Source organism: Cervus canadensis, chromosome 7, assembly GCF_019320065.1.
Source record: "Cervus canadensis isolate Bull #8, Minnesota chromosome 7, ASM1932006v1, whole genome shotgun sequence".
Lineage (NCBI taxonomy): Eukaryota > Metazoa > Chordata > Mammalia > Artiodactyla > Cervidae > Cervus > Cervus canadensis.
In genome coordinates, this window is record NC_057392.1 from 21,701,815 (window position 1) to 21,716,422 (window position 14,608).

At 59.2% G+C, this 14,608-nt stretch overlaps 1 protein-coding gene across 3 annotated transcripts; it reads right to left on the reverse strand.

Moving 5' to 3' along the window:
• Positions 1–3,210: 3,210 nt before the first annotated feature.
• On the reverse strand, positions 3,211–13,808 carry ICOSLG (inducible T cell costimulator ligand). Of its 3 annotated transcripts, none has more exons than XM_043474537.1 (7): positions 13,287–13,559; positions 11,881–11,921; positions 10,607–10,969; positions 9,313–9,594; positions 6,995–7,165; positions 6,065–6,100; positions 3,211–5,215 (listed from the first exon to the last, which is right to left on the reverse strand). In XM_043474537.1, the coding sequence occupies exons 1-7, from the start codon at positions 13,298–13,300 to the stop codon at positions 5,205–5,207; spliced, it is 918 nt and encodes a 305-aa protein (XP_043330472.1). In that variant the 5' UTR covers positions 13,301–13,559; the 3' UTR covers positions 3,211–5,204. The 3 variants fall into 3 exon arrangements, with proteins under 3 accessions (XP_043330472.1, XP_043330471.1, XP_043330470.1); XM_043474536.1 differs by lacking the exons at positions 3,211–5,215; positions 13,287–13,559 and adding exons at positions 5,222–5,472; positions 13,602–13,808; XM_043474535.1 differs by lacking the exon at positions 3,211–5,215 and adding an exon at positions 5,222–5,472 and having other exon boundaries at positions 13,287–13,572.
• Between the last annotated feature and the right edge of the window lie 800 nt (positions 13,809–14,608).

Genomic DNA, 14,608 nt, shown 5'->3' on the forward strand with positions numbered 1-14,608 from the left:
CTGCGTCTGTCCTGTCCCTCCTCCAGGCTCAGCTGCTTCTCCTTCCAAGGACCCCCTTGCCGGCCTGGCTTCCAGCCTTGGCCCAGTGCGCATGGCCTCCTGAGACCCAAGACTCTGATTCCCAGCATTCCTTGTAGCAGGGCCACGTCTGAGTGCACGTACTTGGGGAGGGGTGCTGCCCACACCCCCGAAGGGCTCTGACCCAGCGCGCAGGGGGCATGGGTCCCAGGGAAGGCTCAGAACAAGGTGGGGGCCTGTCCCTCCCCAGGCCGCATGGCCTCTTTGGCTGCCCTGTGGGCTCGATGCTGACACAGGCTGACCTGAGGTCCAGAGCTGGATAACGGCCAGGATGGGGATCACGGTGAGGAGGACACGGGGCACCAGGGCCAGCGCCCTGCAGAGGGATTTGCAGGGCCCCCTGTGACACCCCACGAGGCACTCCTGCAGGGACAGAATTCCGATCGGCACAAGGGTGGGGGCCGGTGTTCACCCACTGGGCCCAGCTCCTGCAGGTGCTCCTTGCAGGGGAGGCGTGAAGAGGGCCATACCGGATGCGGTCATCACAGGCGGAAAGGACGGCGGCCACTGGGTCGGACCTCAGCCCTCCCTTCTGCTCAGTCTCTGCCCGCTCCCAAACCCCCTGGCGTCCCCTCCCCATTGCTCCATCTTTCTCTCTCCTCCTCCTGAGAGCTGTAGTGATTTGCTTGGAAATGCGCAGCTGCCTCAGTGGTGTCCGACTCTGTGACCCCACGGACTGTAGTCCGTCAGGCTCCTCTGTCCATGGGACATTCCAGGCAAGAATACTGGAGAGGGTTGCCGTGCCCTCCCCGAGGGGATCTTCCCTGGAGTCGCACAGGGTCCCCCAGATTCATGTCAGGGAAAACGGTCTCAGCCGAGGTCACTAGTAAAGATGGGGTCACCCTGGGTAGGGTGGCCCTTAATGCAGTGACCCGTGTCCTTGTAAGGAGAGGAGAGCGCCAGAGACAGGGCTGTGGGCTGTGCCAGGGGTCACCTGCAGGCTCTGGAAGCTGCAGGAGACACAGAGAGGTCAGGGAATTCAGTCCTGCCCACACCTTCATCTTGGACTCTGACCTCTAGACCCAGAGAGAGTGGACATCTGCTGTTCAAGATGCCCGGGGCCCCTCCGGGGAGCTCACTGACTCACAGCTTGGGTGAGTCCCGCCACCCTCGCCCCAGAGGAGGCAGACCCTGCACAGAGGTCCTGCCTGTCGGGTCCCCTGGGTCTGGGCCTAGCAGCCCTCTCAGGCTGCATTTTAGCCAAATCGTGGTGTCACTTTCTGGGTTCGGGTGAGGGGTCCTGCCCTGGATCTGCCGGGAGCCCATGGGGAAGTTCATGGAGTACCTGAACCACACGTGCCCAGCCGCGCTCTCTGTGGACTGGCTGTGCCTCCCGGCCTCCCCTGCCTCTCTGATCACAGCCCTCTGCCTTGGGGAGACCACTGCCTCCCCCAGCCTGAGCCCTGGTTTGGCATTGCCCCCCGCTTCCTGGTAGGCCCACTCCCAGCAGCCTCGGGGGGCGGGGCGGGGTAAGCTCAGGCCCCAGGAGACTGTAGCACGTGAGGAGGGAGGGGGGTAGGGGAGGGGAGGAGAATCCTGGCCAGTTCCTGCCCTGGGGTCACACCCCCAAGACCCAGACCTATCCGGGTCCTTAGGCAACTTCGAAGGTGATGTGGCCGTGGTTCTGTTCCTGACACGGGGGGGCTGGCCAGGGCCCGCACAGCTCCTGGGCATTGGGGCCTGCTCATGGGGGTCTCGTGGGGACCCAAGCCCCCATCCCCCAGCCCCCAGGAAGTGTGCACTATGCCCTCCCAACAGCGGCAGTGGCAGAAGCCCCCTCCCCAGAGCTCAGGCTGAGCCCGGGAGGCACTGAGACAAGCCCCTGAATTCCTGACATTAAAGACCCTGGACAAGGTCCAGCCTTCCCCACACCCTCACCCCGCTGGAGCTGCCCTACGCTGCCCCTGTGACGAAAGCCCAGCTTCTCACTTCTCCCTGATGACCGCAGGATCAACACAGATTCGAGGAAAGTATGACGTGTTTACTAGTAATGAAGGAGGCTCTCCCCATGGGACTCAGGAGTCAGGAAGGAGCCCTGGGCAGCTGGGGACTGTGTGGGGGCGGGTGCTGAGTCAAGGCTGGAGAACATTCAGGAATGCAGCAGACGGGTGGTTAGTGGTGGCCGGTGAGCCTGATGAGGGTGGGAAACAGAGGGCTGGCCATGTTGGGGGGGTAAGACTGCCCCCTCCAGCCCCAGACCATCTTTGGGCTGACTGGGCCAGTGGGGGGATGGGGCGTCAGTCACCAAGAACAGAATGGTCCCAGGTCAGTGCCTTCTGACTGGAAACGGCCTCTTTCTGAGAAGCCGGGGCTTGGAAGGAGATGCAGACAGGATATGCCTGCTTGGCCCAGGCACTGTCCTGAGCCACCTGCCAGCTTCTGGCCCAACCAGCGGCCAGCATCACAGCACCAGGGCCTCACGGGCACTGGCAGAGCAGGGTGGCCCTCTCCTGAGGGTCTCCAATGCCCCAGCTGCCCTCCCCAGGGTGGGGGCTGCAGTCACGGGGAGCGTCCGAGCTGCCGGGCCCGGGGAGGCAGAACCAGGCTCTAGCTGCCTGCCTTCTGGGAAGGGAAACTGGGGCGTGCTGGTGACACGGCTTCCCTTCTGCCCCCTGCCCTCTCGATGAGCCTCCCTCTGCCAGCGGGCTCCACCTCCTTGACAGGTGTTCACTGCACACCCACTGTGTGCAGGGCAGAGGGGGCAGGGGCCACAGGCTCCCAGAGACCAGACTCCTGCAGCCTGTGGCCTCCACCCACGGCAACGCCAGCACCCTGGACTCTTGCCCAGCCCCTGATTTGGAATGTTCCCCGGTAAACCATCAGTCACATCTCCTGGACCCAATGCAGGTGGGGACCCCGACAGCAGCTCTGCTGCCCTGCCTTCTGGGGAAAGGTGACACGGGGATCCTCAGTCTTGGCTATTGACCTCTGGGCAGGACCCCATCTGTGTGGGACGTTTAGAAGTGTCCCACCATCAGTAGGAACCCCCAAGAGTGACCAAATGCCTCCACACTGACCCATGTCCCCCAGGAGATGGGGCCACTCTGGAGGGGCAGGGGCCGGGTCCCCCGTCGCAATTAGGATGGGCCAAGTGGACTGAGTTGGTCCAGATGCTGACCAAAGTGACTGAACCCAGGCATGCCAATAGCTTATATTCTCTGGAACCAGGCTTCCAAAAATGTCAAAACTCGGCACTCACATGCTATCCATAACACAGCATGAGACGCAAGCAAAGGCCCAGGGTGAACTGGCCGGGGGTGACCTGTGCGAGCTGGACAGAGCAGGCACTGCTGAAGCCCCAGAGGTCCGGAAGAGGTCCAGCAGGAAGATGACGACTCTGGCACGGAGCCTGGAGGGCATGGCCTCAGCTTCGGGAAGGCCAGGGCCAAGGCAGAGCTCACAAGCAAGTCTCCCGGGCCAGGGTGTCAAGGGGGCCTGAGCCGGAGAGCCAGCTCTGCCGCTTCCCCGAGAAGGAAACTGCTTCTGATTGGAAAGCTGGAACCAGACTCGGTCCCCCTGCAGCTGCTGAGACACCACCCCCACCCCACCCCCCACCAGGAGCTGCTCAGGGTCTGCAGGCCAGGCCTCCGGCAGGGTGGTGGAACAGCCCTCCTGGCATCACAGCACAGTCACTGCGGACGGGCCACGCCCACCTGCCCGCCCCGCCTGCCACTCAGGCTTCTTGCTCGAGATGTCATGAGTCACCTTTCTGTCGTTCTCTGAGGAACCACACATGTCTTCTAATGCTTTCATATTAAAAGTCTGTGTGGATCCCACATCACACTCATATACAGGCCATGTGAGGGCTTTTGGTACAAACACACGCAGGATCTTTGAAACGCTGTTGGCTCAGGATCCACCCCAAGCTGCCTTGTTGAGTTTTCTTCGAGTCTGGGTCTGGGAGGTGCAGGTCTCACATGCCCGTGGGTGCTGAATGATCACAGGGTGACAGGCCCGTTTCTTGTGGTGGGGGGGAGGTGGCGCCCACCGGGTGATCTGGCAGACTCCATCACAGAACCTGCTGGGAACACTGAACTGCTGGATGCAATCCCGGAATTAATGTGGAAACCACCTGGGTGGGGGCAGGGTATCGGGCCACCCAGCAGGCCTGGTGGGCTCGGGGGACCCCCTGGGTGAGGCAAGGTTGCTGTCATGACCCTGCAGGTCCTCAGGGGAGGCAGGTGGGGGCACAGGCAATGGTGTGAGGCCAGCAGGGGCTGCCCAGTGAGATGTGAGGGAATCTGCTGTGTTTGAAGAAAAGCTGCCGTGGCCGGGAGGTCACCCTCTGTCCACTCGTGGCCCCACTGTGAAGGCCCATGATGGTCACCTGTCCACACTGGTGTTCACTAGAAATGCTTATCCCAGATCTGCCCACGTGTCCCCTGCAGCAGAGTCCAAGCCCTGGGCTGCCGTGTCCAGCTGCTCCACTCAGCACAGAGCTTCTAAAATTCCACATGCTTTTGAGGAGGGAAACCTAGCTTCTGACCAAAACAAAGGAGGTCAGGTTTTCCTCCCAGTGAGCATCCTGGAGAGATGTGAATTCGGGTTTCCAGTGTTTCCTGTTTTGTGCTTCAGGGCACGCACACAGATACGGGGCCTTTGGGCTGGGAGCCTCACACGCAGACCCAGAGAGAGGCCGCTGCACCTGGAGCGACCACTGCCCAGCACGGGACATCCGGAAGAGAGGGCACCCACACACCTCTTCCTGAACCAGACATTCTTCCTCCAGCCTCAGGAGTTCATTCCACAGCAAGTCGGGTCCAAGGCTGGTGGCAGGAAGGAGCTGTCACGGCCCTTCTCTTATCCTGTGTTTGGCGGCAAAGGTGGGGGGCCCACCTACTTGGGGGCATGTGTAACCCCGGGGAGCCACCATGCCAAACCTTTGAAAGGTTCATTGGGATCAGGTCAGCAGCTGGCACATGCTCCCGGGGTCAGTGTGGTCCTTCCAGGAGTGCCTTTCATGTCCCCCCGATGCTAGGAGGCCAGTGTCCATGCAGCTCCGAGCTTCTGGCGCAGATGTTCCCCTCTGCCCGGCCTGTCCGATTCAGTTCTCAAGCTGCCATCTGACATCCCAGCTGGGCATCTCCTGGGAGCCCTGGCCTCGTCCTGGGGTGGGGGGTCCCTCATCACACGTGCTCTTGGAAGGAAAGAGGGGAGAGGGCGTGAGCATGGAGTCCACTCATTCTCATTTTGGTGGCAGAGACTGGTCTTCTCAGGGCCCAGCACAGTGAAAACAGGGTTGAGAACGCCTGCAGGCAGTGCACACTGGACTCTCAGGTCTGCGGGCCTGGATTCCTTAGCAAGCTGTGTCCCGCATCCTCCAGGATGGGCCTCGGGGGCAGGCCTCGGGAGTGAATCTGCTGCGGCACCAGGCAGCGGCAGGCCGGGAATCACCTGGGTGAACAGGTGGGCAGGCACGTTGTGTGGGTCGTGGTCACCCTCCCCTGACAACCCTTCTCAAGGGCGGTGGGGGGGAATGGGGTTCAGAGAGGTGAGGACACTGGCTTCAGGCATGGAGCCGGCTGGCGGGACCCCAAAGGCCCTGGCAGCCTGAGGCATCTGCCAGTGGGAAACCGAAACCAAAGGCCCTGTGTGCGATGCTTTCCCAAGGCGGGGAGGGAATCATGTGATGTTTGCATGGGAACTGTGAGGTGTTCGTCTGCACAAAGGTCTGGACTTGCCGGAGAGCCTCACCCCAAGGGCTGTGATGGAGGGAGATCAGGGGAATGGAGACAGGGTGTGTGGGGGTGGACATCATGCTCCAGGCTCTCTGCTTCTGCGGACATTTGGAAAATCCCAGAATCAGCAGAGGGCAGGGCAGCACGCCAGAAGGGAAGGCCTCCACTCGGGGTTTCACCAGCTGTGCACTGGAAGCACCTATTTCCTGGTCATTGAGCCAGCTCATGCAGAGAGCCAAGTGCCCAGCCACCCTGCCTGCGTGACCCGAGCTTCCTCCACGCTTCTCCTTCCCTCCCAGCAAACTCACCCGTGAGCGCCAGCTCCGGCCTTGCAACCTGGGCACCTGTGGGAATTAATCATAAATGCTCAGGGTGGGGTAGTGAAGCAAAGCATCTCTGAAGACTCCAGGGGCCCCATGCTCAGTAGCCCACGACTCAACCCTCCTCTGGCTTCCTGAGGGGCTCCTCAGGCCACCCTGAGTCCCAGGACGAGACTTTGTAGGAGGTCAGGTGGGAAGCACCTGGAGAGGTTTGAGGGCTTTCATGGCCTGGGTTCCAGGGCACCAGGCGATGTCTCTAGGAGCTGGAAGCTGGCAGTCAGGGGGACACCCCAGGGCCACAGGTGGAAACCCCTCTCGTCAGGCGGGCCTCCCACCATGGGCTGGGCCCTGAGTCCAGCCATGCTCCCCTTCCTCGCTCTCCAGGGGGTCTCGGCAAGTCCTGACTCTTAATAGGACCTTCGGGGATGTCCGCTGACCTCCACCTCCAGGCTGCCCTGGGGAGACTGTGCTGGGCCTAGGCCAGCCCTCAGCCCCTCTCTCTGACCCCTGGGTTCTTCCAAGGTCCACACTCTTGGCTTTCCTGCTCCCACTGTGAGCTCTGCTTGTTTTACGTAGTCAAACCCCAGACTTTCTGTATCTGTCTGAGTTTGGCCAGGAGGCCTTGAAAGGACTGGAAGGCAGCTCCTTCCACCTGACCTCCACATTAGTAGAGTCCACCATCCTCCCCCAAACCCAGGAGACTGGCCTTCTCTTCGGGGGCAGGCAGTGTCAGGATCTCGGAGGCTGAGATCACACCCAGGAGCGTGCTGCGGCTACCATGCTCACGCTCGTTAGCACAGTTAAACTGCATGTCCTGTGAAAGTGACACCTCTCGGAGCTTGTAAACATCTTGGGAAAGGCGGCCCCACACCCCAACAACACAAAGGTGCGCTGTCCACAGCACAGGCTTCCCCATACCTGTGTAGCTTCTGGGCGGACACCTGCTCCTACACAGCCAGCCTGTGGCTAGAGCCAGGGCCACGATCACGGCCAGCACGACAAGGACGCTAAGAACCGGCTGGGGTTCTCCCCCATGGCTGCCATCGATCGGGTCCTCTGTGATGCTGTCCTTGGTTCCCGTGAATGTTTCTGCAGGAGAGGAAAATCACTCTGGGCTTATAGATGGGGAGGAAAGGGGGTTTTTTTCATCCTGAAGGACTGGGCTCGAAGAGAAGCACTGATCCAACAAGACTTCCTAGAGGTACTTCGTGGTTTTTAAGCTATAAAGCTGATGGAGACAAAGGTTTCCTCTTTCAAGTGAGTCTTCATCTCTTCTTGGGATGCCCCTTCTCCTCAGCCCACTGTAACCCCAGTGATTCCTAGAGGTTCACACCTGGGGATGGTGTGGAGGGAAGCATAATCTTCCTGGCTTTTTAAACTTTAATTCTTTCTAGCTTAATTGCTGGCTTAAAAAAAAGATGGTGAAATTCACATAACATAAAATTAACCATTTTATAACCATTCAGTGGTGTTTACTAATTTACAAGTTCATGAAGCCATGACTGCTATCTGATTCCAGAACTTTTCATGCCACAAAGGGAAACCCTCTGCCCACCAGCAGTCACTCCCCACCCCCACCCCTGGGCATGCATGCGTGTTCAGTCACTAAGTTGTGTCTGACTTTTTGCAACCCCATGGACTATAGCCCGCAGGCTCCTCTGTCCATGAAATTCTCTAGGCAAGAATACTAGAGTGGGTTGCCATTTCCTTTTTCAAGGGATCTTCCTGACCCAGGGGTTGAACCTGAGTCTTCTGGGTCTGCAGCATTAGCACTGCACCACCTGGGAAGCCCTTCCCTCCCCCAGCCCCTGGCAAACTCTAATCTACTTCCTGTCTGTTTGGGTTTACCTATTCTGGACATTTTGTATCAGTGGAGTCATTCGCTATAAGGACTGTTGTGTGTGACTTCTCCCACTGAGCATCATTTGCATGGCTTATCCATGCTGTAGCATGCTCAGAACTTCACTCCTTTTCATGGCTGAGTAACACTAATACCTTGTGGATGGACACTCTGTGCTCACCCCTTCGTCCACCTATGGACTCTTGGGTGTCCCCACCTTTTGGTTACTGTGAATAAGCTCCTGTGAACATTCACGTACAAGTATTTGTCTGAGTCTCGCTTCCAGAGCTCTTGGAACTGCTGGATCACATTCTAATCCTGTGTTTAGCTTCTTGAGGAACCAACAGACTGTTTTCCATGGCGGTTGCACCACTCTGAATCTGCTGGAAGTGCAGGAGGGGACCAGCCCCCCTGTCCCAGTGTCCCACCATGGTGCCTCCTGGGGAGCGGTTCTCAGGGGCAGACAAGCAACACCCTCCCCAGGCAGCTTGTGACAAGTGCCCCGTGTTTCCCCAAACCTGGAGAAGCTACAAACCCAGATGGTGGCAAGGCCCCCCATGTGCCTTAGAACTACCCAGAAGCTTTTCGACACATCCTGACACCCAGTTAGCCCAGAGGTGCTGATTCAGAGGGTGTGGGCAAGCGGTGAGGGGGGACAGGGGTTTCCAGGTGTTCCCCAGAGCAGCCAGGCTGAGACCACGACCCCAGGAGACCCTCCTGCTCTCCTCTCATCCCCACTCCCCTGCCTCCGACTATCCTGCTGGGACGCAGAGTCAGAGGAGGCCTTTGGTGCAGCCAGAGGACCGCGACTGCTGAGTCACAGGGCTGCACCTGTATTCCAGGAGAATGCCCGGGCCAGACCCTCCCGGCAGCCAGCGTGCTTCTCGGTACCAGGCAGGCTTGGACCCCATCCCCCAGCTCCTGCCCTCCTCCAGCATCTCAACCCTGCTGACAGGGACTCACAGACCCAGAGAGCCTATGGCTTCTACGAAGGAGTCACCCGCCCTCACCCTTCCACGGGGGGGCTGTGTGCGGTGGCTGGGCCCAGCCGGACCCGCTGGTGGAGGAGTTGTTCTTGCTTCTTAGGGGGCACATGTCCAAAGAATGTGGAAGGGGGCCATGCTGGATGGGGCTTCCATCCCAGTGCTGCTGCTGCCTTGTTCTGAGATTTTCAGAGCCTCAGTCCCCTATCTGTGAAATGGGTCACCAAAACTGACCCCGAGCACCAGCCAGCTCCTGCCCTCAGCATGGTGACACTCTCACCTCCCCTCCCTGCCCCACCTCTGACGCCGCTGCCCAGTCTCCTCACAGGGGCTCTGTCTCCTGCCCAGTCACTCCTGGCCCGGCCTTGGGGTGGGGTCAGCATGCAGCCCCATGGGGGCCCCTGGGACCTCACCTGTCTGGCCGCTCGTCAGGTTCTGGTGCAGCAGCACATTCTCAATGCAGCAGCCCACGTTGACATGGGGGGTTCGCCCGATTCTCAGGACGCTGACCACATCATACAGGCCCCGCGCGTTCAGGGACACCGTGCTGTTGTGCAGGGCATCATCCAGCACGCTGTTGTCCGTCTTGTTGATCCAGTACACATTGGGCCGCGGGTAGCCATTGGTGGACGTGCACGTGAAGGTGAGCTCCTCGTCCTGGGACGGGCCACTGACCACAGGCATGCTGTAGTTTGCTGCAGGGAGAGAAATGGGCCAAGGGGTGCCAGGTCCTGAAGGTCAGGAAAGGGAGGACACATGCCAAGGGCCAGGGCAGGGGGGAGGCAGCCATTGAGCCTGTGATGCTGGAGCAGGGGCAGGACCAAAACTGTGGTCTCGTCAGCAGCAAGGCTTCGTTCTGCCCAAGAGCCACCCCCCAGGTCAATAAGGGGGCTACTGAGTCTGGTGAGCAGTGACTGGTGCCCACTTCCTGCCCCAATGGGGCTGGCCTCATTTGAGTCCCAATCCCCCATGTCCACTGAATGATGCCCCGAGCAGCCTGCTGAAGATGCTTTCATCTTCTGACTCTCCTGACCTCATTTAGTACCTTACAGCACTGGTTCATCAAAAAACCTAGTTTGGGGGGCTTCCTTGGCAGCTCAGTGGTAAAGAATCTGCCTGCCATTCCAGGAGACGCAGGTTCGATCCCTGATCAGGGAGGATCCCACCTGCTGCACAGTAACTCAGTCTGTGAACCACAGCTACTAAGCCTGTGCTCGCGAGCTTGGAGCCTCAACTACTGAGCCCACCACTGAGCTGCAACTACTGGGCCCACACGCCCTAGAACCTGTGCTCCACAACAGAAGAAGCCACCAAAATGAGAAGCTGCACACCACATCTAGAGAGTACGCTGTTTGCCACAACTACAGAAAGCTTGCATGCAGCGATGAAGACCTAGTGCAGCCAAAAATAAAATAAGTGAATAATGTAAAAGAGTCTAGATTGGGTTGAGCTGGAGAGTTCAAGGCAAAGACAGCAAGATGGGGAGCTCCCATATGGAAGTAGGCAGCCTCGGATACTGGAAAACAGTCTCAGGAGTTGAATGATCTTTGCTCCCCTCAGCTGTACACACAGTTAAACACCAGACCACAGAGGGTTTTCTTTAAGGGAACACACAGGTGAAAGAGCCACAGGAAACGGGTCTCACTGGCACTTCTTCCTGGACATAAGGCTGGGATGAAATCAGCTCGGCAGCCTCCTCTGTCTTACCTGCCACGTGCAGCGTGACCGTAACTTCCAAAATCTTTTTTAATTGCAAGGATATCTGAAACACCAGGCAGATGAACTTCTGCTCGTCCTGGGGGGTGATGTTGCGCAGATGCAGAGAGAAGTCTCCCCGCTTCATGCTGTCCAAGGACAGCTGGGCCCGGTTCTTGTAGTGGTTGTCGCTGTGGTCGGCAGAGCGGTTTCCGGACAGGTAGTAGGTCACCACGGAGTCGGCATTCCCTTTGCCCGCCATGCTGATTTGCCAGTAAACGTAAAGGTCGTTTAAATCGAAGCTGTTTTCTTTAGGGTAAATGCAGCGGAGCCGGACGTCGCTGCCCACCATCGCTCGCACTTCTTCTTGACTCTCTGCAACCACCCACAGAGAACAGAAGTCATCTTCTGCACCTGGTCCCCAACTTTGAGGGCACCCTATGGGGGGCGGGGCGGGTGGAGCTGCTGAGTTGCAAGACTCATATTCCAATTGTGACTCATGTCAGTAGGAAAGGAATGTGTTAATAAGAAGCACATAAGGAAGCCGAAGTTTCTTAAACATTTGGACCCTGGCGGTGAACTGGAGGGCCGGGCCTGGTTTCCTGTGATCACGTGGGAGGCCAGCCTTAGGAGGATCAGGCCCTGGGGCACCGGGACTGCTCCTCATGGTTTCTGCTACTTCTTGGGATTTTTATAACGAATTCAAAATAAAAAGGTTAAAAAAAAATTTAGACATTTTGGAAAGAAAGCATCAGCTTCTCAAATCACTGTGATGCTTCTCGTGCTCCATCAGTGAAGGCCCAGCAAGGCTCTGGGGTGTTCCAACCACAGGAACGCCAGCAGGGAAAGTGGCCATGTGCCCTGACCCATTCCTCTGTGGGCTGGAAGACCAGACAAGGCCTTGGTCTCCACTGGGGTGCCACACCCCATTTTGTGCTCTCCTGGATGCTGGTGGCTTTGGGGAGCACAGGGACTGCAAGAAACAGGAAGCCCAGCTCCTGGCTCCTCTGGGAAGTGGAGGTTCTGAAACACTTGGGGGGAACTGCACAGTGCCTGCCCCAAACATGAAACAAAACGAAACTTTGGGGGCTGGTGGAGCACTCCCCTTAGTGGCGGTCAGTCCCACACATTACTCCAGGCTTGGGGGCCCAGCTTTCTCATAAGGACCCCTGGAAAAGCAGGCAGGCCTGTGGCGAGGACCCCACTGACACCTGCCTCCACCCCCGGTCCTACTGCTCCGCGCTGAAGAGCTGGGAAGCTTCCCCAAGAGCGCCTCCTGCACTTACCGGCTTGCAGACCCCAGAGCAGCAGCAGGAGCAGTCCAGGACTGGGAAGAAACAACCAGAAAGCCAGGTGAGTCCTGCTTCTTCCAGACTAGGCGAGAGCCGGTTACACATCATCCAAATGGGAATACCTCCACAACCAGCCAGCCCGTCAGCCCAGGGTCCTGGGGGCAGCCAGGAACTCAGGGAGAGGAGCCAGGGCCGCAGCCTCCCTGCCCAGCACGGCACCCCCCTGCCAGAGACCAGCTCTGTGTTAACAGAACGCCCCTCAGAGCAATTTTGAGAGTGTGATAAAGGCTATCAAGAGGGGTCACTAGACCCTGGGGAGTGTGACTTCGCATGGATGGGGTCCAAGAAACTGTATAAAATCAGAAAAAAAAACTTTCCCTGCATTTGAGATTTGAGAGACAGAGAAGATGTAAGATGCTTGCCTCCAGGCAAGGTCAGAGCAGCCCCAGGACAACCTTCTGAAGGAACACAGTCAATCTGGAACCAGATTTGGTGGCTCCACCCCAGCCCGTGGGCAGCTCAGCCCTGGGGGCCAGCAGATGCGTCTCAGCGCTCCCAGGCTCCTGGCACCTTCAGTCTGGGAGCCTCTGCACCCTGCACACCCCAGCTGTGCCCCCTGCCTCACCTGTCACCTCCCTGCCCCTGCCCCAGCCCACAGCTCCCTGGGTCAGATAGGAGAAAGCACACACAGGGCTACCTGCTCAGGGGCATGGTGGCTTGTGGCTGTGACATCCCAGTACTTTTACTTTCTTTTCTTGAGGGAATAATCTTTACCTGCATTTCTAACTAGGGAGACTAAGTGGTGGGACCGATGGGACGGTGGGGCGGGGCCCGCGGGGGGGTCTTCTGGGTTGTGTGGTGGGACACCTGGGGATGGGGTACCGCACCAGCTCATCAAGAGGGGCACAGGCTGCCTATTCTAAGACTTCCCTGAAGGCAGTGTTTTGGCCAAAAGGGGGGGGGGGGGCGGTGGGAGCAGGGGGCGGGTGGTGGGGGGCAACCCAGGCTTGGGGGGCGGTGGCTTGGGGGGCGGTGGGCACCAGCCCGCATTGGAGGTAAATGAGCGACTTTGGCACAGCGCGGTCACGCCCTTCTTTCCTCTGGGTAACCGCTGGGACAGGGGAGGGCAAGGGGGGAAGTGAGCGTGGGTCGCTGCGTCTTCTCAGCTCTCCGCTCTCCCTCCCTCGGCGGGGACTCGGCCCGAGAACACGCAGCGCAAGGCCACCGTCTTTCGCGGCCCTCCCGCCCGCGCGTAACCGCACCTGCCGCGGCCCAGCCCGAGGCCGCCCCGCCTCCGCTGCCCCGCCAGGCGACCGGTCCCCGGCGAGAACTTAGCTCCCCGGCGCCGCGCCTCCGCTCCGTCCCGCGAACCTACAGGACGCGGCCGCGGACACACTCACCTCCTCGGCCGCATGGTGGGGGCGGAGATCCTGGCCCGCCCCGGAGATCTCTGGGCGCTAGAGACCGCGGCCAGAGGGAGGTCTCGGGCGGCGGGAGAACTCCGAGCACGGGCGACCTCGGGCCGCGGGAGCCCTCGGAGCCGCCGGCCAGCACTTGCCGAGCTCCCGCCGCGCCTCGGAGGCTCTGGGCGCTGAGCCGGTCGTGGGATGAGCACCAGGCAGAGATCAGCCTGGCCCCGCCCCTGGCCCCGCCCCTTGCCCCTCCCACTGCCTCGGCCAGGAGCTGTGGGAACCGAAGCGTGGACACTGACTCACCAAAGTTAAGCCCTTCCCAGGCAAGGGTGCAAGTCGGGCCCCGAGGGTAGCAGGCCAGGGGCTCCAGGCCCGGCAAGTTGAGGACAGGGAAGGCCCCATGGAGGAGGGCAGCCAAGGCCGCTGCGGGAGCGCTTGCCTGGCTGAAGAGAGGCTAAATGCTGTCCCCAAAAGTCGCGCAGAACGTCCGCGCCCCCAAGTGCCTGGCTTCCGCCTACGCCGGCCGCCCCACCCCTGCGCTCTGAGAGGCTGGCGGGGCGGGGCGGGCTGGGTGTCAGTCTCCTGTCCTCCTTCCCCTTCTCGGGACCCAGTCAGTTCCTCCAGGGCGAGGTGAATTGAGAGCCCCATGACTGTTCAGGAACGAATGAATGAGTGGCCGGAAGGCGGGAAGGCAGAGGGGCAGGCTCCATCTTCCAGTCCAGTCCTAGGTCACCCCCTGCCCCCGGCCCCCAGTCTGGCTCCTCTGTCCTTCCTCCATCCTGGGCCACCTGCCGCAGCACTCAGTTCAGTTCAGTTCAGTCCTTGTCCGACCCTTTGCGGTCCTGTGGATTGTAGCACACCAGGCTTACCTGTCTGTCACCAACGCCTGGAGCTTGCTCAAACTCATGTCCATCCAGTCGGTGATGGCATCCAACCATCTCATCATTTGTCATCCCCTTCTCCTCCTGCGTTCAATCTTTCCCAGCATCAGGGTCTTTTCTAATGAGCCAGTTCTTCCCATCAGGTGGTCAAAGTATTGGAGCTTCAGCTTCACCATCAGTCCTTCCAATGAATATTCAGGACTGATTTCCTTTAGAATTGACTGGTTTTACCCACTTGCTGTCCAAGAGATTCTCAAGAGTCTTCTTCAACTCTACAGTTCAAAAGCATCAATTCTTCAGCACTCAGCTTTCTTTATAGTACAACTCTCACATCCATACATGACCACTGGAAAAACCATAGCTTTGACTAGACAGACCTTTGTTGGTACAGTAATGTCTCTACTTTTTAATATGCTGTCTAGGTTGGTC